The following is a 27,182-nucleotide window of genomic DNA, read 5'->3' on the forward strand; positions in this document are numbered from 1 at the left end:
AATCCCAAGCACAAATACAGGCTGGGCGATGAGTGAATTGAGAGCAGCCCTGAGGAGAAGGACTTGGGGGCGTTGGTCAACAAGAAGCTCAACATGACCAAGCAATGTACATTTGCAGCCCAGAAAGCCAGTCTCATTCTGGGCCACATCAAGAGACGTGTGGCCAGCAAGTTGAGGGAGGTGATTCTGCCCCTCTACTGTGCTCTTGTGAGACCCCACCTGGAGTACTGCGTTCAGCTCTGGCGCCCCCAGCATAAGAAGGACATGGACCTGTTGGATGGAGTCCAGAGGAGGGCCAAGAAGATGATCAGAGGGCTGGAGCACCTCTCCTATGAAGACAGGCTGAGAGAGTTGGGGTTGTTCAGCCTGGAGAAGAGAAGGCACCGGGGAGACCTTACAGCAGCCTTCCAGTACCTAAAGGGGACCTACAAGAAAGCTGGAGAGGGACTTTTTACAAGGGCATGTAGTGATGGGACAAGGGATAATGGCTTTAAACTGAAAGAGAGTAGATTTAGATTAGATGTAAGGAAGAAATTCTTCACTATGAGGGTGGTGAGGCACTGGAAGAGGTTGCCCAGAGAAGTTGTGGATGCCCCATCCCTCAGAGTGTTCAAGGCCAGGTTGGATGGGACTTTGAGCAACCTGGTCTAGTGGAAGGTGGCCCTGCCCGTGGCAGGGGGGTTGTGACTAAATGATCTTTAGGGTCCCTTCCAACCCAAAGCATTCTATGATTCTATTATGGTTTCTGAAGTTACTCTAACTGATACAGCAGTTGTTTATTTTTCCAAACTTCCTAACAGTTTTTGCTCTGACTTCTTAGGCATGCAATATATCATCATTCTGTGTGGTGTTACTCTGAGCCTGAGTCTAATGTTGACAGTATGTTGTGGCTGCAAGAAACTAAGGAAGAAGAACATAAAGCTGCCTAAGTCTTTGGTAAGTTCAGACTTCTTATCTGTGTCAGTTTTTTAATATCCAACTAGGTAACTTTTATAACTAGAACATCTTTATGCCTTTCTCATTTTCTTTTACCATGGTCTCATAGATATTTAGGATTTATACTAGTCTAATACTCTGATAGCCTCTGCAACCAGATGCCTTGTGTTTGTTTTAGGGCTAGACTTCAGTCTCATTTTAACTGAAGTAGCAGTAGTTGGTCTAGCTTGAGAACTTAGTTCTTAAAAACTCCATGTGTGTGTACATAGATAGGTTTGTATTCATTCTAGCAGCAGAGACACAGAACCACAGAATCGCTGAGGTTAGAAGAGACTTTTTGAGATCATCTAGTTCAGCCCTTTTGCTCAAGCAGGGTCAGTGAGAGCAGGTTGCCCAGGACTTTGTCCAGTCGGGTTTTGAATACTCAAGGAAGGAGACTCCACAGCTGCTCTGGGCAACCTATTCCAGTGTTTAACCACCCTCACAGTACAAATAGTTTTCTTACATTCAGATAAAATTCCACGTGTTTCAGTTTGTGCCCATTTCCTCTTGTCCTGTCACTGGACACCTGTGAGATTCCTGCATTAGGTGATAATATTGTGATACTGCTGAGTGCTACAATGTTCTTGAAGTGATGTGCAGAGTAAGGCGAGAGGGGGAGTAACAGTGCTGTAGGAAGAGGGAAGAACAACTAGGGGAAATCCGTACTCACACTGCGCAGTCACAGGGGGGAGAGGTCAGCAGCTGCGCTACCTTAAAAACTCCTTGTAGCTGTCCTTAGGAAACAGAGTGGATGTTCCATAGAGCAGCAGCACTCACTTTCACATCAGGCAAGAGCGGAGTATCTGACAAGTACTGTTGTAATGTTCTCCTGCTGTCTCATTAGTCACAGCAACTGAACAATCAGCAGCAGTTGAAACAGTTTTCAAGAACTGCCATGTGAGGCAGTAGTAAATGGTAATCATATCAAGAGTGTATCTTCTCAGCGGATGCAGGAAGCCTCATAAGACTTCTAGAAAGAAGAGGCAATGATCTTGAATTCCATGTTCTGCAACTTCAAGACCCTTTGAATTGACTCCTTCATGGTGCAGGGGTAGCTCAATGCCTGAGATCCCCTGGAGCTTGCTTTCTTTGGAATAGAATATTAGGAGGTGAGGTTGCACTAACTAAATGGAGATATCCAAGCCAGTGATGCTAGCAAGGTCCCTTTGTAGTAAGCAGCAATCTAGTCCATCAACTTGTGCAGCACAAGATGATTCATCTCATTCTAAAATAGTACGTACTTCTGGTCAGACAAAACACTCTCTAAAATGCTTGTTTCTTGCCATGGACTGTGAAAGAGCCATGAGACTAGTTCAGAGATAGCCATGCACACTGTAGACTTTAAAAAATCAGATAGGAGAAACCTGTCTGACGGAATCTGCAGCTAGACTGCAATATCAAAACACACAGGCCTGCAGAAAAAGTGAGACACTGGAGATTTTTTCATCTTCACACCAGTATGTAACTGTCTGAATATGTAACATTATGTCCTGTGTACACGCAGTAATTCTTGTGAAGACCGTTCCTATAGCAAAAGACAGCTCATCCAGAATGACAGTGCTATGCTCAATGGATCCATAGTTATTCTGGCTTCCCAGTACCACTGTGGTATCGCATCTAAGGGATCAGGAAAAAAAATGTTGCACAAATAGAATGTGTGCTGCTTAACTCCTGTGAGCTTCCTGATGCATGATCCAAGTTCACACTTTAGCTCACCTTGTAGAAACTCATTTGTGTGCCCATATTCTCAGTTTACTGGGTTATATGTTATCTCGTGATTCCTAGGTTCCAGTGTTCCACAGTCTGGTTCACATGCCACATCATGCTTTGTTGCTCAGGAGCTGAATGAAACCTGTAACTTCTTACAAAGATTGTTACCTGGGTGGTCAAGCACTGAGCCTGTCAGTGTTCAAGAAGCATTTGGACCATGCTCTCAGCTGCATGGTTTAACTTCAGGGTTGCCCTGAGTGGAGTCAGGAGTTAGACTCTTATGATCCTCATGGGTCCCTTCCAATTCAGAATATTCTGTGATTCTGTCCATTTCCATTGAAATCTCTAGTGAAAAATAAAAATTGCAGCGCTCATAAGGGTAGTTTCAGTACAGGTGATATGAATAATGTGGGAATTTAAAATGAATAATTAATAACTTATGATTATTTTTATGATTAATCATTTAAAGTAATGAATAAATAATGCAAATGATTAATATGAATAATAAATTTAATGATGTGAAGTTATCTCTGTAGACTTCTTGGAGCTGAGAGCCTGTCACTGACCTTTGAATGTGTACTAGATATTTCTCTCCGCACAGGTGTCCTGGTTTCAGCTGCGATAGAGTTAACTGTCTTCCTAGTAGCTGGTACAGTGCTATGTTTTGAGTTCAGTATGAGAAGAATGTTGATAACACTGATGTTTTCAGTTGTTGCTAAGTAGTGTTTAGTCTAAAGTCAAGGATTTTTCAGCTTCTCATGCCCAGCCAGCGAGAAGGCTGGAGGGGCGCAAGAAGTTGGCACAGGACACAGCCAGGGCAGCTGACCCAAAGTGGCCAACGGTGTATTCCATACCATGGGACGTCCCATCTGGTATAGGAACTGGGAAGTAGGGGCAGGGAATCGCCGCTCGGAGACTGGCTGGGTGTCGGTCGGCGGGTGGTGAGCAATTGCCCTGCGCATCATTTGTACATTCCAATCCTTTCATTATTGCTGTTGTCATTTTATTACTGTTATCATTATCGTTATTAGTTTCTTCTTTTCTGTTCTGTTAAACCATTCTTATCTCAACCCGTGGGTTTTACTTCTTTTTCCTGATTTTCTCCCCCATCCCACTGGATGGGGGAGTGAGTGAGCGGCTGCGTGGTGCTTAGTTGCTGGCTGGGGTTAAACCACGACAACAGGTTATGACCATTGTACTTTACTTGAGCTTGTCTGAAAATGAAATATCTAGGGAGTTTTTTTTAATCTGTTGAAAGGCTAGGCAAGGTGTCCTGCCTTAGGACTGCTGCCTTCCAGTGATCTGCTTCCTGGTGGCTTTAAGTAGATGCTAAAACATCATTTGAATGACTTTTGGCAAGTTGGAATTCTCCAACAGAAGGAAAAATAAGAAACAGTAACCATCAAGCAGCTGCCTTTGCTGAGTCTCATGTACCCAAAGGAAAAAAAAAAAATAAATCCATTGCCATTTAGATCTCAAGAACTTTTAAATTGTCTTTTCTATGCTGTTCATGACTCCCAAGAATAACATGTCAGTCATGTATAGGTCCTAATTCCACAGTGCAACTGTCTTTCAGTATGGGCGTTGAAGGATTGCCTTCGTTAGAGAAAATGTGCATTTAAATGTTTTAAACATCCTTATTCATAGTAGGATCCTACCAGGAATATGCATCTAGTGAAATGGGACAGATTCCTTTACAAGACTTCATCATGCTAGTCTTCTGCTGCATCACAGGAATCTCATGTTTCAGCAGCTTAGCTGTAGAGAGCCATTCATTTTCTTTCATTTACCTCACAAAAAGTATTTCAAGAGGCCGTCTGCTTCCACGCACCATCTTCAGTCATTCCAATTTGTCCTGTGTGTGATTTGTCCTGTACTAGATTTTTGTCGTAAGATTTGTGATAAGGGCCTATCCACTTTAAAAGGACCCTGGCCTTAATTAACTGGTATGCTGTGAGCATCTTCCTCTGCTTTAACTTCACTGGGGTTTTTTTTCAGTGCCTCTTACCTTTAAATGGTGGCAGATATTTTAGTGGGTAGAAAACACCCACTCTGTAAGAGAAAGACTCATTGAAAAGCATCAACTTCCATTTTTTAGCTCATACTTAAGTCAACTTTTCTGCTGTCTGCTGGTGCTTTTTCTGAGCCTGACAGGAATGATAAGGCTCAGTTCTCTCACTGTATCTATAGAACACTTATGGATACTAGGAAGACAGTTAACTCTATCCCAGCTGAAACCAGGACAATATTCACAAAACACTTCAGGATTTTCTTTGTGACTCTGGCTTTTTTCTTTATACAGCATATATTTTCAATTTGGAGAAATTGTAATTGTTCCTGTAAATTTCGATTGATATTTGCCACAAATAATTGTCATCTTGCAATAGAGAAGCTGCTTCATTAGCTTTTGTGCAGATTTTTTTTTTCCTGTGAGCGTCTATAGGGCAGTAACATAGTCTCCTATTTATACATTTACACAGCATTAATATGTCGTGGAACCATGCAGGTTTTGTCAAGGTCCTAATAAGATTCGAAATGGACTTCTCAAACTCTCCTCCAGAAAATGTGCACATGAAAATTACTGGGAATTCGTAGGTGGACAAGCCCTTAGAAAAGAAAGTTAAAGAAACTGTTGATTACCCTAACTGTTACGGATTCCTTGGGATATGTTATTTGTATGTATACTTGAGCCTGGTTTCCACTGGTGTATCTCCCTAGTCTGTTGAGACAGTGAAAGACCTAAAAGTTCAGGTGCTGTCGTTGGAGACAGGAAGATATCTGAGCACCTACACATGCCAGGAAATACTGCTGACATCCAGCTTAAGCATGCTGGCTGTCAGTTTGCTGGTATTAGATAATGTGCACCAAAGAAAAATATTAACTTAACTATGGTAAATACTTCTCTTTAAATAGCAACCGTATCTTAATTACCCTTGTTACTTGAGATGCTTGAAGTGAAACTTCAATGTTAGTGACACAGGAGAAATAACTAGGAAGACTTTAGCATAGATATGACTGCTGGGTATGCATAAAGGTTTTCTTGTCATTTTAAAGATCTTTCCAAAGTTCACTTCACTCCCAGTTGAGACAGTTGCCACAAAATATTACAGTCCTTGCAAATTACACTCATTAGCTAAGGAATATGAAAGGTTTCCCCAGCTAGTTGAAGAGTATTACAGCTTTTTCTTCTTTCGCTGTTTTCCTCTACATTGCAAACTTCAAATTACTTAAATACAGTGGGTGACATGAAATGGATTTGGTCCTTCTAAATATGTTTGCACATAGAAAGCATTTTTGAAAGCTTGCATAAAAGCATTAATAAAACAGTTGAAATCATAGATATAGGCTAATGACCTTGCCAGATTCTAATTTCACTAATTTCTGTTGGGATTGGTTGTAATGACATTAAATTTGTATTATGAACTTGCATTTTTTTTTTTTAACCTCTGAACTTCGGCAGAAGATGAAGCCAATAAATTAGTAGATTATATGGAACAAAAAGTGATTTTTTTTTTTTTTTCCCATTTAAGGTCAGTGTGATAAGAAACCTGAATACAGACAGCATTCTAGAATCAAAATCGGAGGCAAAATACGTATCTGTAATGAGCTTCACGCCAAGCCAGTCAGAGTTGCCAGCGAATGAAGTAACCTCACTGGCGGTAGAGCCAAAAGAAGACATTGTTAGTCCTGAGAATTCCAGTGAAGGAGCATCTTCTGTTCTTCCCCCAGAGGCACCAGCCAAAGCAGAAGAGGTGTCTGTGCAGGAAAGCACAGAGGAGGTATCTTCTGATGACGAACAGAATCATAAAGTAAAAGAGAGTTATTTCATTTCTGACGGTAGCCAAATGGATATATGCAGTAACTCTTCAGGTCCAGAGGTTTCTGCAACAGAAATAAAACAAACAGTCGTACCAAGCAGCTGTCTCAAGTTTTCTGGCTATGACAAGCCTCATGTTCCATTAGATATGTTGATAGATGTTGGTGAAGAACAGCCTGTGATTGCTTACAGGCCGACTGACTAACCAGGATAGCTGAAGTGTTTAACCAGAACTGAGGGAGAACAGCATTACTGAAGATTATGGAAAGTCTGTGTTGTATTACGAACATCTATAAGTTGTACTTTTCTGATCCAACCAGAGTAACTAGTACACAACTTAGTACAGCAGGATCTTGAAATGGAACTGAAAGTAGTGCCTGAGAACAGCATAAAAAGTGGGGGGAAATTTCATAATAACCACTTTAGAAGTGTTTGTGTATATGACATAATTTACTATTTCCTATTTGAAATAGAGCTCTTTTTTAACAGTACTCTATGGAGAACAGACTTCATGGAGGAGTATAAAACAGCAGCTGTATCATTATTCCCCTCTGTTTCAAATCCTTTTTAAAATTAATTCGATGAACATAATGCTTAAGTCCTTCACTTGGTTACAATAGAGATGTGCCAGAAATATTTTGAGAGTTTTTGCCTTTATTGGAGATATTATCTTGCTTGTCTTTTTCTTTTGAAGAGTATTTTTGTATTAAACAAAATGCTACTATTTCGTTTAAGTAAGAATATGCCTGTAACGTTTTCCTGTATATCTTAAGAATTTGACTCCATGGCCAAGAACCAGTTATTTAGAGTCTTTTCTGCAATAGAAGTATGTCCTTCCAGGATGGTTACTTTGTACATGTCGGTGAGAAAATTATAGACTTCGTCCTTTATAACATAAGTGCTGTGACTAAAAAAGCTATTTTTAAAAGTGCTTTTATTTTTGTGTAGCTACATCTGTTTGGATCACCTAGGTATGTTGTGTAACCATGTCACATTCTGGATAACTCCTGTATTAGCATGCTGGCGGATCGTCATTGGAAAAAAAATGTGTATAATGGGTGGTTGCATAAATTCTTTTAAAAATATTTTTGAAATTCAAAAGCCTGCTTTCCTCCAGAGCATTTTTATCCTAATTCTTAGAACAATAGAAATCAACAGGACTTCGTTCAAACATGTTTTCTAGCAGGTTGAAAATGACTACCATTTTTCCCCTTTTTATGGCATAGCTCAGGAACTACACCAAATTACCTCCCTCAAAAATGCATCTCAGGACAACAGAGAAGTAGTGTGGTAAGTTGTAGTTCATAAGTTATTGTCATCTGACAGCCCTTTGAATTTTGTAGCATGAGATGGTAGTTTTGAAAACTGAAGGATGAGGATTTTATTTGTTATATTTAAAAACTTTTGACTCTAATGCCTGCAATCCAGTTATTTGCCTTTAGTCAAGATTTGATGGGTATTTTCTGTTTGTAGGAAATGTTTACAATAGTTCCTAATGAAGCTTAGTTCAGAAAAAAGTTGTTATACAGACACAAGGTTGTCTGTATACAGTGTTTATACAAAACAAATACTTTGTTTTTAAAGATATATTTTATAGGATTATCAGAAATGTTTGCAATTTATAGCAGGTGGTTTTAAAGGAAAACCAGTATCATAGTACTTCTGTCCTTAACGCTTCTCAGTGGCATGAGTATTCCTAAGATAAAGTTAGTTTATACAATAGTTTCTGGAGTACTTTCATTCCTGCAGATGTCAGACATTAACCCCAGTGGTACATTCTCAATTCCCAAAGATTTAAAGACAATAGCTATTTTTCCCTTCTTTACTCATGGGAAGATAACAGATTTGTTAGCAGGGTTTTGATAATGTTAGGAAAAGCCCAATCAAATAGGTGAATTTTGTAGTTATGGTGTAATGGAAAGCCCAACTAGAAAGATTTTGGTATGCATTAGCTGGTTTTGATTTGTTTCTGCATTATGTTCAAATGTAGTGAGACCCCCTAGTAACTTTTTCAATGTTGTGTTCTTGGTTGAGTTCCTAGAAGGCAATGCTGGTGACTTTTTGCTTAGGATCCACTAGTGTATAGATATCTCCGTTGTGGAAGTGCAGAAAACTCTTTTGGTGTTACAAGAAGCTTTTGAAAATCAGAATTAGCTTACACTTTGAAACTTCAACTAAGCTGACTTTTCAGTTAATAATAGGTTCACCACTGAAGTGTGCTTTTAGCAGTCTGTCTACTAAGATGATGAGCAGCTGCAACTTGGGCAGAGCGTGAAGTTGATGTAATTTCTTTCAGGTTTTGTAGGTTTGTTGATAAATATGAACTGCAGTAAATACCTCTGGACTTTATAAATGTCAGGCAAGCGTTTAAGTTAAACTTGGCTCACAAGGGAGAAATAGGGCATTGGAAACTGAGTTTACCTTGTTTTGGGAGAAGAAGTTTCTGATCAGACAATTTGCTGAGTATCTTCTTTGCTACTGCTTGGAGTATTTCATCTTCTTGCAATTGGGAGGTTGTTTTCCTTCTGTCAGTTTTGTCCAAAAAAAAAATATGTTGCTGTTCTCCAAGAAGATGAGGAATTAGCCATAGTAGTCATTCTGTTCAGTATATCTGCCTCAAAACTATTCTGTCAGAAGAATGTAATTTCTTGGAAATGTTATATTTGTATTATTAACAGTGCATATTGAAACCCTGGCACTGTTAGGAAAATTATTAACTAAGATTCAGCCTCTTAGGCTTGTGTGAACCTAAGAGATCACTAAGTGTTTTCTGTTCTGGAAGGTTTTCCTTTGCTGCCACACTGGGAGAGGAATGTTATTTTTTGCCTGTGTGGGGGCAGATAGATCCATTTTAAAACCAAGTGACTGTCTCAGATTCTTTTGTCTTCCCCCTGCAATACTACTGCATTGTACATTGTCCTGAATCTTTCAAGTCACATAGAGCCCTATGTGAGTAAAAGGGACCAGCCAGGTGCTAGGATATAGTTAAGCACAAGGATGTTAAGATCGATCAGAAATATAAAATGAGCATATGGGAAAAATTTGGCATGGCGGGTAGTTACATATAATGGAAAGGCATTGTTACTCTGTAAGCTGAAAATCAAGCATAGGAGTATGAGTGCTTTGTGCTATACAACATATGTATGTGCACAACTGACCTCTTCTTGTAACTTTTACAACGTTAAATGTATTTTTTTTTAATGAAAATTTCTGAACTGTAATTGCAACAGCCACTGAATTACCACCCTCTCTGCAGGTATGTCTTCTGTGTGCTGTGTACTTAACAAGTAGGCAATAGCACAGGGATAGTTTAGATGTTTAAATTACTCAGGCCAACTTGCAGGTTTTATAATTGTGAAATAAAGAAGTTTAAGGGCACGCAAAGCACCGGATTCTTTTATTACCTGTGACTAGCTGAAATCATAAGGCCACAGTGAGACAAGATGTGTTCCCTGGGTCAATAAGCTCTATTTCCCCCAGTATTGTTTCTAGCAGTTGCTAGTAGTGGTATTGAGAGAGCCTAAAAACACGGCAAGTACATGATGGTATTCCTACTAGGATACGATCCAGCAGCCTGCAGTGTGATGACTTCTTGCGATAGGGAACATAGAAATGCCTTGCCAGCTACAGCTGGTTAGCCTTGCTTTTGCAGTTCTGTAGTACCAAATATCTGAGCCCTGTGGTTTGGAAGCTGCCAGGTAGTATTTATCTATGCATTTTCACTTAACTACTGAATGAGTTTAAATTAATAAAGTAATACTCTTGTGATGAAGTAGTACTTTGCTTAAGCTTCTGGATATTCATGCATAGCACCTTGACACAGGATATCAAAGTACCTAACATTAACAGGTTCAAAATTATTTAATAGCTCTTACTTAGTAATACTAAACTGTTTACATGTCACCACTTCAGAGCACCTGGTTATTTCTAGCCTCGAGCGAAACAGCTCTTCCCATGCAAGTTTCTTTTCCTGCAATCTTAACTAGTGAAGGACTACAGACAAATACGCATGCCTGTTCTAAGCAACTGGGACACTACAAGATGTCTTGTTTCCACAGATGTCAGTAGCTTTGACAAGAATGATTTTTTTTTTTTTAAGCTACATTATTGATTTATGTGGAAAAAGCGTAAAAGCAGAACATTTGCAGTATTACCACAATATTTTATTGCTAATTGCAGATCTGATAATAAAAAGTTAGAATGTCACTTGGTTCAAATTAATATTTTCAGCATGTCTTAAAAAAACCCAAAACAACAAACCAAGCACAAAGCACCTTTTATATTATAAGAGACCTGCATAGATTTCTTTAGTGTGGTTTTTAAAAATTCAGTCCTTTAACTATGAAGCCCTTGTTTATTAATACACTTTCTCTTTTCTCTAAAAGGATGCAATCATTGGGCTAGGTGGGACCTCCAGGGGTCTTATGGTTGGTTCATTCTTCTCCGCAGTCTCATGCTTTAACCCCAGCTGGCAACTAAGCACCACACAGCTGCTCACTCACTCCTTCCCCCTCATCTGGTAGAATGGGAAGGAGAATTGGAAAAAAAAAGTAAAACTTGTGGGTTGAGATAAGAACAGTTTAGTAACTAAAATAAAATATAATAATAATTGTAATGAAAAGGAAGATAGCAAAAAGAGGGAGAAGTAAAATCTAAGAAAAGGCAAGTGATGCACAATGCAATTGCTCACCACCTGCTGACTGATGCTCAGCCAGTCCCCAGGCAGTGATCTGCCCCTCTCGGCCAACTCCCCCTCAGTTTATATACTGAGCATAATGTTCTATGGTATGGAACATCCCTTTGGCTAGTTCGGGTCAGCTGTCCTGGCCATGCTCCCTCCCAGCTTCTTGTGCACCTGCTTGCTGGCAGAGCATGGGAAACTGAAAAATCTGTAACTTGGGATAAGCGCTACTTAGTGCAACTGAAAAAATCAGTGTGTTACCAACATTATTCTCACACTAAATCCAAAACATAGCACTGTACCAGCTACTAGGAAGAAAATTAATTCTATCCCAGCTGAAACCAGGACACCCAGAACTGCATCATTTCTCCTATGCATTTGTTTAAAGACTCCATAACCCCATCAGGCAATTTATTCTAGGAGTTCTTTACCCCTAGAAAGTATTTTCTAACATTTAATGCAAGTCTTCCTGACTTCAGAAACTTAATTGTCAACAATGAGCCTGCTGAACATAGTTTGGTTCTTGTCTGAAATTTGTAACTAAACTACTTGTAGATACTGTAAATTTTAAATGCTTTTATATTGAATTTAAAAAAATCTCAGAAGACAAATGTGTGTGATCGCCTTTTCTTACTGTTAGCTTATGTTCTGAATACTAAATCTGCTTTTGAAGCTTGCTCAGTTCATGTTACGTATGTACTGTATGCTTGAGCATTATTGAAAATGAAGAGAAAACACTGTGGGAGATAAGTATAGCATTTATGTGTGTGTAATTATATGTAGCCAGTTACTGTATTCTGCTTACCAGATGTATTAGCATGTAGAATTAGTTTTAAACTAAGGTCATTTCTCATTTGTGGAGATACCCTTTGGGTGAAATACCACTCACTCCAGGCAGCTGTGGAAGTCTGACTTTGAGGACATGATTTACATCCCTTTGTTTTGAACAAAGTCTCTCTCTGGTACAGATGTGAGGTGGTGCCTTTTCTGTACTCCAGTAGTTGGTCTTGGAGAGGGATGAGGGCTGACACACAGGAGCTCTTTGATCCACTGATTCTGGCTACATCATCGACTCTGCAGTTTCTTTTTTGCCCTTTTGTGCTATTGATGCAGCCTGCAATAACTTCACTCTGATTCTGTTGCTTGAGCCTGGGGACTCTCCTTATGTTCTATTTAAAAAATCATGGACAAGGATTAAATGGTCACTCCATTTGAATGGATTAATTGCTACAGAGCAAGGAAAGCTGAGCTTCCCTGAAACTCCTACTGATTACATTATTTGAAGTTTAAATGATCACAGAAGTCTTATTTATGTGATGTTTACTTCTTAATAATGAGCATGTGCATTCTTATATGTATCTTGGAAATCAACGATTTGTCTTCAAGTGTCACGCTAGTTTACCCAAAAGAATGTAGGCTACTGTTAGAAGAATTTTGGTTTCACTTGTCTGTCAAATCTAGAATGTGACATTTAAAAACATTTTCTACTCCTGATCAATAAGTTTACTCCTTCCAAGTAACTTCTTAAGATTATGAGTAGGGCTGATTCCAATAAGAGCAGTCATACCTTAAGAATTCAGATTTTCTTAGAAATGGCTGTGTAGATTGAGCAGAGTCAGAACAAATGGGAAAACTTGAATTTATAACATGTCTGCATTAATTACTATATTTAAATTTGTAACAGAGACTCTGTGAGTTTTAGTAATAGATTAGGGTTTTGATTAACCCATTATGAATTACTTACAGTCAAACCAATTTTCTTTCCTGAATTTTTGGGGTTATCTCATTTGAACACACCTCTCACTCCCACGTTTTCTAACTTGCCCATTTGTGTAATCGGATAATTGCAGGGTAGCTGATCAGGCTGAAACCTATTTTTTCATTTATCTGGGGGCAAAGAAGTTTTATTTTCTGCTGTCCAGCCACAGCTTAAAAGAGGAAATGCATTACATGCTGAGGAAATGATGGGCAGGCAAACAAGGCGGTTCTGCCAGCCAGCTCACTCTGTTCTGCAAAATTAATCCTACAATTGTCAAATATTTGCAATGTGTGCAGTAGGGCAGTAAGCAATGTCAAGTCCGATCTGGCTTTTTCCTGCACTGACATCTCTTGAGTAGCGCAGACTCAGAAAGGTTGCTTAAACAACTTACGCCCCTTCAAAAATACCTTTCCACAAAGAGTATATAGAATCCTTTCAGACTGAAAATACAGAGTGAAAAGAATAAAAATCTAATACACTGTATTTTCTTTCTGGGTATGACTGTTTTGTGTTAACATTTGGGGGGTTTGAGTGTTTTGGGGGGGTTCTTTGCAAGTTAATAGCAGCTTGGTTAATTGTAGGAAGGGTGGAGGGCATGCACAGTCCCACCGTGGAAGATGGGAACTGTATGTAGCGGTATGTGCGTTCTGCTACCAGATTTGGTAGAGCTGAGGCCTGTGACAACAGCCACAATTTCAACCTGCTGCAGATGTGATTAAATGTGAGATAAATTATAACAGGTAAGGAAGGGCTGCAAAAGCTTGCCTGAATGACTAGAGGGTGGTGCCGGGAGGCAAAGAGGCAGGGAGCACCTTTGCCATTCCTCAGTCCCTTCTTCCATGTGGGTTCATCCCAGGAATCAGTCTGGCCTTATATCAGGTATTAGTATAGTACCTGCTTCCCCCCCTGCCAAATCTGAATAGAAATTGGAACAAAACACTGGGTGATCAATTACTAAGAATTACTTTATCAACTGCTTCCAGGCTGTGCAGCAAAACTAGCAATTTTATTTGAGATACACCAAATTTCATTTCCTGTAAGAAAAAGAATATGGAACAAAGCTTTTTGGCAAGCTAAGTATCACAGGGTGATCTAAATTTTCTGGTTAAATGGTCATGTTGCAGTAAACTCGAAACTAACACCTCTGAGAAGTGTGAAAACCAGTTATGCTGAGTGTGGAGCGTTCTGTCCTGAAAAGCTCAGCACGCTGATTCCTGAACGCCAGGAGACTGTATCCACACACATCTGAGGCATTGTATTTAAAAAAAAAAAGCTCATAAAATTACAGTATGTTTACAGATTCAATAGTAACTTGGAGATGGTGGTGGTGAAGATTGTTGTTAGAACAGATTCCTGTTCTAGAGTTTGCACTCATTGGGTGATACAGAGATGATCTTGAGAATTTGAAAGACAACCACAGAACTGAGCCACAAACTTCCACTTGCAGAAGAAGTGAGTGAAAGGCAGTTTCTCTTTTTTGTTTCTTTTTTCCCTTGGCCAGGGCAACCCTTGGAGCTTGTATCTTTCCAGGTTTTATTGCCCCCAGTAGCTACCAGAAGCATTTGCTCCTTCTGCAGCCCAAGCCTTGATTACAGCTGTGGAGGCAGGCATCCCAGTTCCTTCCATCTCTTCCCCCAGTGCATGGCTGCCAAACTCTCGCACTTCTTGTGCAGCGTGGTAAGTCAGCCCAGCACAGTCTGTGGTCTGGACAGGGCTTCGGTGATCAGTCACAGAGACTTCCAACCACCACCTACGATAAAATGAATGCAGGGTCATATCCTACCCCCCCCACACTGGTAGTATTTCAGGCATTGCCTCAGCTGCTTCTGGTGGCGGTGTGTCGGAGAGAGCGAGCATCGGCACTGCCAGGCTTTGAGGCCTTTCTTTGCTTTAGTAGGTGGCCAAGAAGGCATGAGCAATGTTTGTGTTGTACCTCTCCAGGCTTAGCTGTGGTTTCTGTTGTCTAAGTGATCACATGGCACCTTTTCTATACTATTAAGATTACCTAAGCAAAACCAATGAACTATGGAATATTAATTCCACGTGTCTGTAAGCTGGTGGGCTTTTGTCTGTAGATGATTTGGTGAGGCACCCACAACCTAAAGAAAAGCAAGTCTTTTCTCAGTGGGCTTAAACAAGCTACAGCACTCCTTAGCAGTAGAAAAAAAAAAAAATCCTACAGCTTTGCAAATGAGAAAACCCGACAATTTTAAGGAAACTTGTCATTAAAATAAAAGGCTTTGAGCTATTTTGAGGTTTCGTATTACCTACAGTTCCTAAAGAATGTTAGTGTTGGTTACTAACTTTCTGGTGCAATTCAATGTGTGTCTTGCACATCGTTAAATAAATATTGTATGTGCAAATAATCACTTGCTACACAGTGAGCCTTCAGCAGATCTTCATCTTTAATATGTTCAAATGTCTCACTATCAAGGTGCAGCTACAGCATTGGAAATTGCTAACCGTAATCTTTAAAATGTTGACCCGAGCCCTTTAACAGTGCATGTTGAACAGTTCATACCTGTGGGCAGGAAGCAGCGAAGGCACGCACTGTGCAGTGAAAGTCAGCCTTGCTTCCTCAGAAACTTGTCTGTAGGAACCTGTGTGATGCAATGCCTCTTCCCTGAAGGGCAGGGGGGGAAGAGTCCAAAAAGTCCCTCCTGCGTGACTGAGGGGGGGGTTTTTTCTTTTTTCTCTTGTGTGTGTGTGTAGTGATTCATTTTCCCGGTCCCCACTGAGCTGGTGAAGGGCTGCCCTGCCACACGTGGCACACCAGAGGGGCTGAGGGAGGCCGGTCCCTTCAGCTGGGAGAGGCAATGGCTTGCGGGGGGATATCTAACTGCAGTTGCCAACTATATAAGTATTTGCAGAAAAGGCAGATTTCTCTCCAAGGCCCCCAGTCAAAACACAAAAAGCAGCTGTCATAAGTTGCAGCTGGGGAATCCGACTTAGATATATGGGGGGAAAACGTGCACTGAAAGAGGTTAAGTGTGGGTTAAAACTGCTGTTAGCCCTGCTCTGAGCGTTAGGGTGGACTGGATGACCAGAGCCCCCTCCCAAGACAGGTTTTTCTGTGAGTCCATGCTGGCTGCTTACAAGACTGAAAATTACAGCTCCAATTGAGAATAGTCTTCAGGTCCAGAATAATCTGAACCACTCTTTTTTTATAGTTCGTGTGAAATGCCGCATGTGAGAGAGACTCGCCTGGCTTCTGCCAGTTACTGGAAGTATTCTCTGTATGCTTTGGGAGTTTCTCCCCTTCCTTCATCTTCCCGCACCCTCACCCAGGCATGTAAACAAAACCCACCCTCACATCCAGTGGAAATATCAGAGACTCACATCTGAAAAACCAAAGGTGATGCTGCAGAAGCAGTTCCAGGGTTAAATTTTTTCCTCTTATGGATGGGAAACAACTCATTCAAGGGAAAAAACTAAAAAACAAACCCAACAAGTCAGATTGGATAAGTCAGGTAGCTCCCAGCAAGCATATACTTGACTTTCACCTCTGTGTAGCCATATCCAGTCCTGAAGAGAAAGAAATCTGTCTACCCAGCATTCAGATAGGTTTTTATTCCAGGAATGGAAAAAATCCTCATGCCCATGGTTCTATGTTGGTTCACAGAAACATCAGTACTGCTGCTTCACAAAGGTTTGGATTAAAAAGATGCTTCAGTGTAAGCTAGGATCAGCTAGTAGCGTAACTACCTATGTGAACTCTGCTGGGGAAAAGTAATATATTTTCATTTTCCATTTCTTCATAAAATATGGCTCAGAGTATGCTTAAACAATATTGTTTTTTAAAAGTTCTCATTTGTATTTTAAATAGCATTGCAGTGCATGTCATCCTATAGTGTTCCTCAATTTACACTTTCAAGCATACTATACATGTATTCTACGAAACTCAAGATGTGTATGTATGTACATGTCTCTCTGTGTGTAGCTGGTACTTGTTTGAGTGTAGCTATTTTTATCACACAAAGCACTAAAGAAGCATGACTGAAGATGGTAAGTTGGACACGTTATGGATACTGATAACCTGGGGATTACCAGCAGCTGTTGCAGTAATCACAAAAATTATGTGAAGAGTTACCGATTACTTCAGAGTGCCAAGCCCATTTGCAGATAAAGCGCTGTCAGGGTGCAGCACGCAGGTAAACCCTGAGCTTTTCCATGGGCTAGGTGTGGCATAGCAGCCTTTTCTGAGCGAAACCCATGGGCGCCGGGCAGGCTGGCCCTCAGCTCTGCGTTTGTAGGAGGAACCGCCATCAAAAGCAATTTTGGCAAAGCTCCACGCTTCAGCTCCCGGCAATGGGTCGTTCCGCAGGGTCCGGGAAGGTGTGTTGGTACAATTCAAGTAAGCAAACACACAACCTGTGACTAAACTTTGATGACATTTCAGTCTGGTTTATAGAAGTTCCCTATTCCTGCACTTGAGCTTATATAACATGATGAAATACTAATTGCATTTGGTGTGGGGAACTACTTAAAGGTCATTGGATTTTGAAAATGTGTTTGGGAAATGAATAGATAACAAATTCCCAGCCAGCGATGGCAGGGTGGCCTTTCTGCCTTCTATCTCCATTTTGTTTGGGGGGATTTTTTTCTGCATTTCTTCTCATCACTTTAATTCCCTTAACTGGATTAACTAGTTAATTATTCAAAGCTATACATCTAGCATTTTAATATATCTGCTGCAGGTTCAGTTCTTGGATAATGAGGTAGAGCTGATCAGCTGAACTGGTAGCCTCTGCCCATGAATCTGACCAAGGCCACCTTCTTGAGCAGATGTTGTCCAGTTTGCTGAGTGTGACCGGTTGCCTTTAAATTAAAAAATACCTTCATTTGAACCAGAACTTGCACTTTTTTGACCTGACAGGTGTTTTGCTTCCACCTTTTCCCAAAGTAAAGAAGATTGTTAGGCAAATTTTTGTTTCTGCAGACAGGTAGTTTTCACATCCGTTATTTCTTTGGTGGGCTTTGTTATGTAGTGCTGTGCTGTCATACAAAATTTGCATTTTCTCTTCCAGCTTGTCAACATGAGCTTGCAAAAGGAGAATGCATCCTAACTTTTGCCCAGCTGTGTTGGTGCGTGAGCAGTGAAGTACATGTGGACATCAGCACCGGGGAGCTTTTGGGGAGGGAAGAGTGAGGGGCAAGGCTGGGCAGGAGGGCCAGCAGGCTCCCAGCTGCCTCCGGTGGCACCACATTCGCCACCAGCGACTGGCTCAGCTGAGCTTCGCATACATCCCAGGAGCACAAAACCTGGCTCCCACCGGGCAGGCGCACACATGGCGTTAAAGTATTTAGAAACATGCAGAGAGATCGCTTTTGCCGGGGACCCCCAGCATCCCTAGCGCTGGGGTCAGGCTCGCAGGGATGCGCTTATTGGAAAGGCAGGATTTGGAAGACAGCAGCAACAAATGCCAATGTTTGTGCATACAGCATCGTGGCACACCCGCACCGGTCGGGGCATATGACTCCTGGTGGTCTGAAAGTCCACCCCAGAGTGGCACTTTGGCCCGATGGGCTGGGCTCACCTCCCTGTTCCCTGCCCAGAGGCTGGCAGTGCTGCAGCTGCCCCAGCCTCCCAGCATCTCTCCAGCAGCCAACGTGATGTGGATGCGCTGCCCAGCAGCATGGCTGGCAGCGATTTCACGGCCCCTTGTTCCTCTGATGATGTATTCCCAGATGACATCCTGCCGCAAACACACCTGCGAACTCTGTCAGCTTGCATTCGACCCAAAGACAGGCCACCAAATCAGATGACATCCCATGGGTAGGTCTTTTACATGTTTGCAGCAAAATTTCTTGTGTTCTTCAGTTCTAAGTGACTAGTGAGCTGAAAACCAAACAAACAAATAAAAATCTTAGCATGGCAAGCAAGCAAGCTTGTGTGACAAATTCATGGGATAAAGCAGTACTGCCAGACACCATTTGGGAATTAGTGCCTTAAAAAAAAAGAACCTTTTTCATGCTGGTTTGCTTCATAATTAGTTCCAAACTTCAGAGTGACCACAGCTGCCAAGTAAGAACAATTGCTTATGATTAATTTAGAGCAACTCATATGTTTTCAGCTAAGTTAAACCAAAGCCAAACCGGGGATTTTGGAAGCTGCTGAAAGTAAGGGGAACTCTGGAGTGTTTAACAATTACTTCCTCATAAGACATGCCCAAGAGGAAGAGAAATGCTCTTCAGTCATGGAGCTGCTCTCCTAAGCATGAGGGGGATCATGCTTTCCTCCCTCTGCTTACTGATGCACCTGCTTCAGGATGAGATAACTAGTAAGTAAAGGCATTCTGCTCTTTTCCTGGGGGCGGGGGGAGGCACTGGGTCTGTTATTGAATCTCCGGATGAGTCAAGAAATCTCTGGATCTTTTGGTAGGTTTCAAAAGTCCAGTCAATTCCAAGTTAGTCTGTTATTTTGTCTCTCAAGGTTCTGAAATGCAGATAAAACAAGCATGTTGCCCATTGGATTTATTCATGGCTGTATTACCAGTTTCAGTTCAACTAGTGCAAGTCTTAACCTGACTCTGATATGCCAGGGATAAAGCTGCAGTCATCTGGGTCACGAAACCCAGAAAAATGTTAGGATTTGTGTGCTTCAGAGAGGTTATTAACTGATTCTGCCATCAGTAACTATCACAGTTTGAAAACAGATTATCTTGAAAATTGTCAGTCAGCTTTTTCCAGTAGTGCAGATCAGAAAAGCAGTGAATCTCACGTTATTTTTTATTAGGCAAGAGCTGATAAACACAGCTGGGACAACAGTTAAAACAGCTATAATCTCTGCAAGTTAAAGCTGAGATACAGAGGAAAGAGCACTCAACTTTAACTACCGATGGGGCTGCTTACTGCAGGCTTTGTGAATTGATCCGAAGGGTTTGTTTCCTGCAGTGTTCATCAGGCATCTTTCACAGCAGTAAACTCACTAAGGAAAAAAAAACAACAAACAAACCACAAACAAACCACATAAAAGTGTTCCTTTCATAATACTAAATATGTTTATTCTGTAACTGCTAATTCTAGTCACTGTGACTTGGAAAGTTTTGAACATGAGATCCATGAGAGTTAATTTGCCTGCAGTCTGCTAGTCGTGAAACCAAATGAGCTGTAGCAACGCTCCCCCATTTTGATACAGAGGAGTGTCTCTGACAAACACGTTATGTTACCATTCTTTATTATTTGCAGCGATTTTAGTTTTAGAAAACCGAGACCTGCAAGATTCAATTAAGCCGCAGAAGGTAGAGTTTCGTTCGTTAAACTTCAACAGCACTTTGCATTGGCAGCCTGGGAGGGCCAGAGAGGCAAGAGACGCAGTCTACTTTGTGCAGTATAAAGTGTAAGTACCAGGGGAACTCCAGCCTCCCATCTGCTTGGCACATCAAAGGGATTTCTCAGGTGACACGGAATATTCTCCCCACAGCTGGGGAACAGCCATGTCCTGCTCAGCTGCCAGCTCTCCGTTGTTGCTGCACTTAGCAATAGCCCGTAAGGTGCAGCTGAACAGCCCGAGGCAGACAGGGAACAAGCACTTCCAGCAGTGCGCTCTGCACCCTCATTGCACCAGAGAGTTGCAGAAAAATGTACTTTGCAGGGGACCTCTGGAGGTCACCGGGTCCAACTGCCTGCCTGAAGCAGGTCTACCTAGGTCAGGTACTTCTGCAATAGGACATTTAATGTATTTTGGTGGCCCACCTTCCCCACGACAGCACCATAGGGTGCCTCACATGGCAAACTGGAGGCAGCACTGGGGGCTGGTCCTCAGAAGAGGTACGCTACTGACCCTGGCACGCCTGGTGAGCACCTGAAATCACTGTTGCCTTTGAGAAATTAGCTGGTAGAAGCCAGCATTCTGCCTGTCATTGAACACACTGGCTAAGCCAAAGCTCTCCTGCCTCTCCCAGGGGGCAAGTATGTGGTGGCTTCCTACAGGGCTGGTGACCCATTTCTCTGCTTTAGGCTTCTTTCAGAAAAGACAGAAACCTGTAGCTCCCAAATGCCCATGAAATCAATCTTCCCTGTCATCAAATTGAAGGGAGTTAAATTCCACAGCAGAACACTTGTCACTACTGCCGAGTTAAAACAGACAGGTTAAAAATCTGTATGGACCCAGCTGCCGATAGCTAAAGCTTACATCCTTCCTCCTCTTTCTTCATAGGTATGGGCAGAGCATGTGGCAAAACAAAGACGACTGCTGGGGGATTCAAAACTATGTCTGTGACCTAACAACTGAGACCTCTGACATCCAGGAGCCTTACTACGGCAGAGTGAAAGCCGTGTCAGCTGGCATCTATTCCGACTGGAGCCTCAGCTGCAGATTCACTCCCTGGCGAGAAAGTACGTCCAAACATATGGGTCTCTGAGAAAGGAATTGGATTTTCTGTGGCATGGAATACATCATTTCTGCTCACAATTTGCAAACATGAGTAATCCTTTTCTAGCCACAAAGCTGTACCAAAAGAAGTTGCCAGTCAACAGCTCTCAGGTGAAGGGTTGTGATAAAATACTTTTCCCCATGCTTGAAAGACAACCAGTTACGGATAAGTAGCCACTTATCAATAATTAGGAGATCAGAAGTTCCTGGCTCCCTCTAACTCAATCTCTTCCTCAAGGCATAGAACTACACAAATTATTTTCAGCTGTTTTTGGAGCTGCTGGAAGGACTGAACACTAGGTGGTAAAGAAGGAAATGTTCTCTGCTTGGGGGGAAAAGGGAGAAGAGAGCTGAGAACTGTGTGGCCACCATTCTTCTCACTTTTATGTGTTTTCCTGGCTGCAGGGTATTTAGAAAGGACATGAGCAAAGCTTTTAGTTAGTACAGTCATCATAATGCCATAGTATGTTACAAATTGGAGGACTGTCAAAACACTGAACAGTACCAGTGTACCTACCAGTAAGTTTCCCATGAATTAATCAGTTTTTGCTCACTGGTCAATGCAAAACTGAATTGTGAATGTCAGTGCAGGTCACTTCACAGCCCTGAAGTGCAAACTACCTTGAGCCTCCTGTACAGATGAAACCACAAGCTTTGACATAAAGCAGTACCTTGCAGCAGCAACAGCCCATCTTGCCACGTGCCACCTCCTCCTCCTGGAGAGACACGTGGGGCAGCTGCTGTCCTGTCTCCCCACATCTCGGGGGCTGCACACACAGATATGCAGGCACTGTCTTGAACCCTTAGCTGTGTTTAACCAAGCAGATTGCAAAAAATTTGAAAGTAATGATTGAAGCTGTGTCCTTGGCATAACAGAAATGGTTCAAACAGCTGTTTTATGCAGTCCAAACATATGGGGGCGGAAAAAAAATTGGGGCAAAGAATCCAAAGCATTTTGCTTGATTAGCCTGCAGTCAGCAACATGCAGCTCTGCGAGATTTCAGAAAGTTTGGCTCAAAAACAGATTTACAAACACAGGAAATGTCACCCCCAAAATGACCCAAGTAATAACACCAAGAAGTAAGGATTTACAAAGTGGCACTTTAAAAGTAAATACAGCATAATATATTGTTGGTAACAAGAACATTAAATTGTTGAATGGATTCAAACTGCATTCTGTGAAACTTCATTAATAAACTACAATTGTGTTTACAGCTTTGGTTTTTTTCCTTAGCTATGATAGGACCTCCGACGGTAATTGTGATTCATAGCAACAAATCCATAATACTAAAGCTCCAGGCTCCACGTTCTCCTTATAAAAGGAAGAGAGGCAGCCAGATACCAATGACAAATTATTATGATCTGCTATACCAAGTCTTCATAATTAACAACTTGCTAGACGAGGTAAGTGCATATTCAAAGATGAACATTTACCGTTGAAAGGCCAGGAAAGTATGGGCACACTATTCTTGTTTTACAGTCAAAGTTGTCTTCTGGGATCGTGAGGGTGTCAATAACTGGGTAAGTATTTGAAAACAAAGTAGGCCTATTTTTCAGGAATCAAATTTAAATTGAGTTGTAATTCTTCCCTTTATTCTTTCCCATCAGCTTAGTATTTCATACACTAAGGCCTAGATAAAAGAAAAAAAGGACAGGAGGGGAATTTTGGAGGGAATTTTCTATTAAAATCATAAATAAATTATTGATGTTGTTGACTTTGTGCAAGTCCATGAGCTGTTCTGCATCCTCTGTTCTTATCAAACTTTAGTCACAGACACACTTGCTAGGGCAATGTGCTTGACTAGCTGTTTTTATTCCGCTCTGTCTGAAGCAACACAGAGTCCCGGTGTATGAAGGAAAAGACAAGGTTATTAAAATAGAAAATTTGAGGCCCGGAGTCAGCTACTGCATCGTGGCTAAAACGTACGTGCCAATGCTGGACCGCAGCAGTGCCTACAGCAGCAGGCAATGCACTGTGCTGCAGTGACAGGGCTGGCGCCTCTGAGACAGGTAAGTCACCAGCTGAAATTGGAGATGACTCTGGAAGTCAAGAACTATCCCCTCATCAAAGGCAGATACTCTCCAAAAGGAGAAAAAAAGTGGCATAAAAACTGCCATCCCATATGACAATATTAGCCAGAGTTCTTATATCACCTCAGCTAGTTTCACACCAGGTAGGAATGATATGGCTAAGGAGATTAGAGGAATGGTGTGGATAGTTATTTGTATGCTGGCACGGTCCTCAGAAACATCTCCCTCTTCCGTTTCTTTAAGCAGTTATACATAGTATTGCTTTCATCAGTTTTTATCACTGTCATGTAATAATTAACTAGGAAAATGAGTGATCTCCAACATTATTAACATGCAATTCTGCTGCAAGCTCTGCAATTCTGTTCAGGGATTTATGTGATGTATTTAATTCAAATGGACCTGTCCTTTTCATGGCCATTCTTCAGGTGTAATGTGTTTAGAAATAAATCAGTTATCAGATTTCATGAGTTTCCATGGGCCAAAATGCAAGAGTTAGCTCAATTAGCTGGTCTGAAAAAATCTGTTTGTTTACTTACCTCAATCATTAGACTATCTTCACATATCATACGCCCAGCAGGGAGATTTACTATCATCAATCCTGCCTTGCAGATACCAAGGCACAGAGTGTACAAAGACCTACGCCAAAGCTGATTTCTGTGTTGTTGGCCTTAGCAAGCTCAGATTTGGGTCCTTTCTAGGGGTAGCAGGGGAAAACTGGAAAAGCATCATTATTTGAACCTGTGCGTCTGTTCTCAGCTTGGTACCCTAACTATGAAAGATTTTCTTTCTTCTGCTTCATAATATGATGCATAACACTGGTCTCTCATGAAACTTGGTCAGCAGGTTTAGGCTAAGGAAGGAGTCAGTTTCTAGGTGATTTTCCTGCATTTTTGGTTGCTTTCCCAGTACTGCAAAAGGCTGGAAGCTCAGGTCAGAGCTGGACCGCTGAACAACCTGCAGAGGTACAGGAGGGATGCAGGCAAATGGCATGTGTTGCATTTTCAGTTGAATTGAATACCATCCACCTTAAACACACAGTCCAGCAGCAATTCTCTTTCTCTTCCCAGTTACAGGAATAATGGTGGAAGATGCCTCCCATCACAGATCCAGCTGTAAATCAACATCTGTGGTCTATGTCTGGAATACATACTTGGATACTTTTAAAATTAACCTTTGCTGCATTCAATGATTTGGTTCATCATAATCATTTTATGCTACACAAAGGCCAAGGATGCTTTGTATGTCCTATATTACAATTTTAAATGGTATATATTTGCATTTAGAAAGGAAATAGTCATGTACTACAATAAAAAAAAGAAAGCAAAAGCACTTGTGAAAATATCCTTGACATTGCTTCTAGGGGTGTTCTATTTTAAACCTTGGAATTAAAATACAATTTATAAAATAGAAGTTTGAGATATTTTATTTCTTCTACAACACAAGTTGTAACAGAAGATGAAAAAAGTGTCCTTTCTTTAAAATAAGAACTGTGTAGTCCAGGAGCATACCCCACACTCACAATGTCTTGATAGTGTCCTCAACATAACGTTTCCGATAGTGAAACAAGTATGTGATTAGGCAGGAACTCATTTAAACTGAAACAGAAAAGATGCTTGCTTTCAGTCAGTGACAGACAGTTAAATGAAAAAGACTTCTATTTCAACTATTTCACAGTAAATGATGAATGGGTGCTGACTCTAACCTGTGACTTCTAATGATTTTACTCCTACAAGTCTTCATCTCATAAGTGAAAAGATTTCCTGGGTGAGGTCTGGGTAGATATCCGCTAAGCCACCCCAGGATGGAGAGATGAAGTGGCTTCTCCACATCTGCAAGGTCTGTAACTAATGAGAATCTTAATACTTAACTGCATTCTGTTATTGCAACTTAAATGAGAGGAGGTAAGAGTGGGCCAGACACAAGAGGGCAAAGCAAGCCCTGGGAAAAAATGAAGCTCCCTGCTACATAATCACTATCCATTTTTCCCTTAATTCACATACACAAAGGTGGATTGGTTCAGCTTAAGTAACAGACCTTGAGTTCATTTAAGCCACATCCAAAGCATTTTTCACAGCCTGTCACTAACACCTGACCTGCAGGCAGCACTGCTGAGCGCAGCATCAGGCTGCTGGCAGTAGGCATCTGGGAGGAGGCTGTGCTTAAGTGAATGCTTGTCTCTCTCACCTTCACCAAAATGAAAAAGAGCATTACATAATCAATATTTTCACTATCTGATTCTAACACATGGTATATTTGAATGACTAGATTTGCAGGCATCTAGCTGCATCCACATATCTAGACCATAAAACCACACTTCCTTTTTTGCTCCTCTTCCATTTCTTCCACTTGTTTTCCCCCACCCCTATCGCACAGTTTCTTAATTTAGGTGAGTTTCTTTGGGACTTATTAAATCTCTGTATAGTACCTAGTGCCACGACAAGTCTCAGATCAGCATTGCCCTGCCACCCCTCTTGCGCTGGGCAGAACCCCAATAAAACCATCCAGGCAAACAATTAAGAAATAGCCTTGTCTTATAGTTCAGCAGCGGTGACTTCATCTGCAGCCTGAAAACAGTATCTGCAGTAATTCAAGCTCTTTCTCAAATTCCCTTCTTTCCTTAGGGCAACTCACATTGCCGTTGTTACACAAAGATAAAGCTTTATTAAGGTAACAGCTACTAACCCTAGTCAGGAAACAGACTCCAAAAAATGCTGGATACTGTACCTATGTCAGATGCAGTGGATGAAACTGTTTAGGGCTCTCAAATCTTAAAGAAGACATTAAAAAAAAGAAGCAGCAGAGCCACAGGGGTGCCTGAAGTGTTCAGACCTGGCTAGAAATACAGCCATGCTATGGATCTATGGAAACATTGGAAACCTGGAAGTTTTTCAATTTAATTTAATAAAATTATACAAAATATGCAGCACTTATGCTGGGAAAAACAATAAAAGGTCTGAAGAAGTCTTGCACTGTTAGGTTTGCTAACCAGGTTTCACTTCCTCAGCAACCACGCAGGCTTACAGAAAGCAGTGCAAGAGTTGCAGGAAACAACCCACTTCCATTCTGATGGTACCAGGATTTATTATTGCCAACCTCATGATGTTCTGCAAAAGCTAATTTTCTCTTTCCATTTGAAATGCAAATTTCCTTTCAGCTCTGCTCTGACATGTAATTTTACCGGGGAAGGATTTGTTAAAACGACTGGTGCTGTATTTTTTCTCCACAGAGGTAGTGGCACGTTCCCGAGACATGCTCCACTGGGCTTGCAGGATGGGACCCCTGCAGGGAGAGGTACTTTGCTGTAGCGCATACCAGTTGGGTGATCTGTACCCACAGCTTCTAGATAGTGTCGGTAATGCTGTAGTTTTTAAAAACAACTTTGCTGGTGCCTTAGCCTGTATGCTGCACTGCTGTTTAGATCTCCATGAGGGAGGGGGGGAATGGAGGAACAGCTCTGCCAGGCTCTAAACTACAGCTGGGGCTTCCTTGCAGTTTGGAAATACCTGGAAAAGTGAGCTCTGGCCCTCCTTCCCCTTCCTCCTTGTGGACACAAGGAGACCATCTGCTGTGGTTTAACCCCAACCAGCAACTAAGCACCACACAGATGCTCGCTCACTCCCCCCCCCCCAGGGTGATGGGGGAGAGAATTGGAAAAGTAAAACTCATGGGTTGAGATAAGAACAGTTTAATAAAACAGAAAAGAAGAAACTAATAATGATAATGGTAACAATAATAAAATGACAATAAGAATAATAGAAGGATTGGAATATACAAGTGATACACAATGCAATTGCTCACCACCTGCCAACCGATGCCCAGTTAGTTTCCGAGT

General features: G+C 41.4%; 2 protein-coding genes across 2 annotated transcripts in view; both read left to right on the top strand.

Annotated features, from left to right (window-relative positions):
* The window catches only part of IFNGR1 (interferon gamma receptor 1), a 15,463-nt gene extending 8,047 nt beyond the window's left edge, over positions 1-7,416 (top strand). Inside the window, exons 6-7 of the mRNA XM_010575028.1 lie at positions 821-936; positions 6,219-7,416. Coding sequence (XP_010573330.1) covers positions 821-936; positions 6,219-6,710 — 608 coding nt within the window. The 3' untranslated portion in view covers positions 6,711-7,416. The remainder of the gene's footprint in view (positions 1-820; positions 937-6,218) is intronic.
* Positions 7,417-19,129: 11,713 nt separating this feature from the next.
* IL22RA2 (interleukin 22 receptor, alpha 2) lies at positions 19,130-23,306 on the top strand. The gene is made up of 5 exons (XM_010575029.1): positions 19,130-19,226; positions 20,134-20,284; positions 21,104-21,282; positions 22,554-22,723; positions 23,151-23,306. Exons 1-5 carry the CDS (start codon positions 19,130-19,132, stop codon positions 23,304-23,306), a joined length of 753 nt encoding a protein of 250 aa, XP_010573331.1.
* Positions 23,307-27,182: the final 3,876 nt, after the last annotated feature.

This window comes from Haliaeetus leucocephalus, unplaced genomic scaffold (assembly GCF_000737465.1).
Source record: "Haliaeetus leucocephalus isolate CR32 unplaced genomic scaffold, Haliaeetus_leucocephalus-4.0 Scaffold450, whole genome shotgun sequence".
Classification (NCBI taxonomy): Eukaryota; Metazoa; Chordata; class Aves; order Accipitriformes; family Accipitridae; genus Haliaeetus; species Haliaeetus leucocephalus.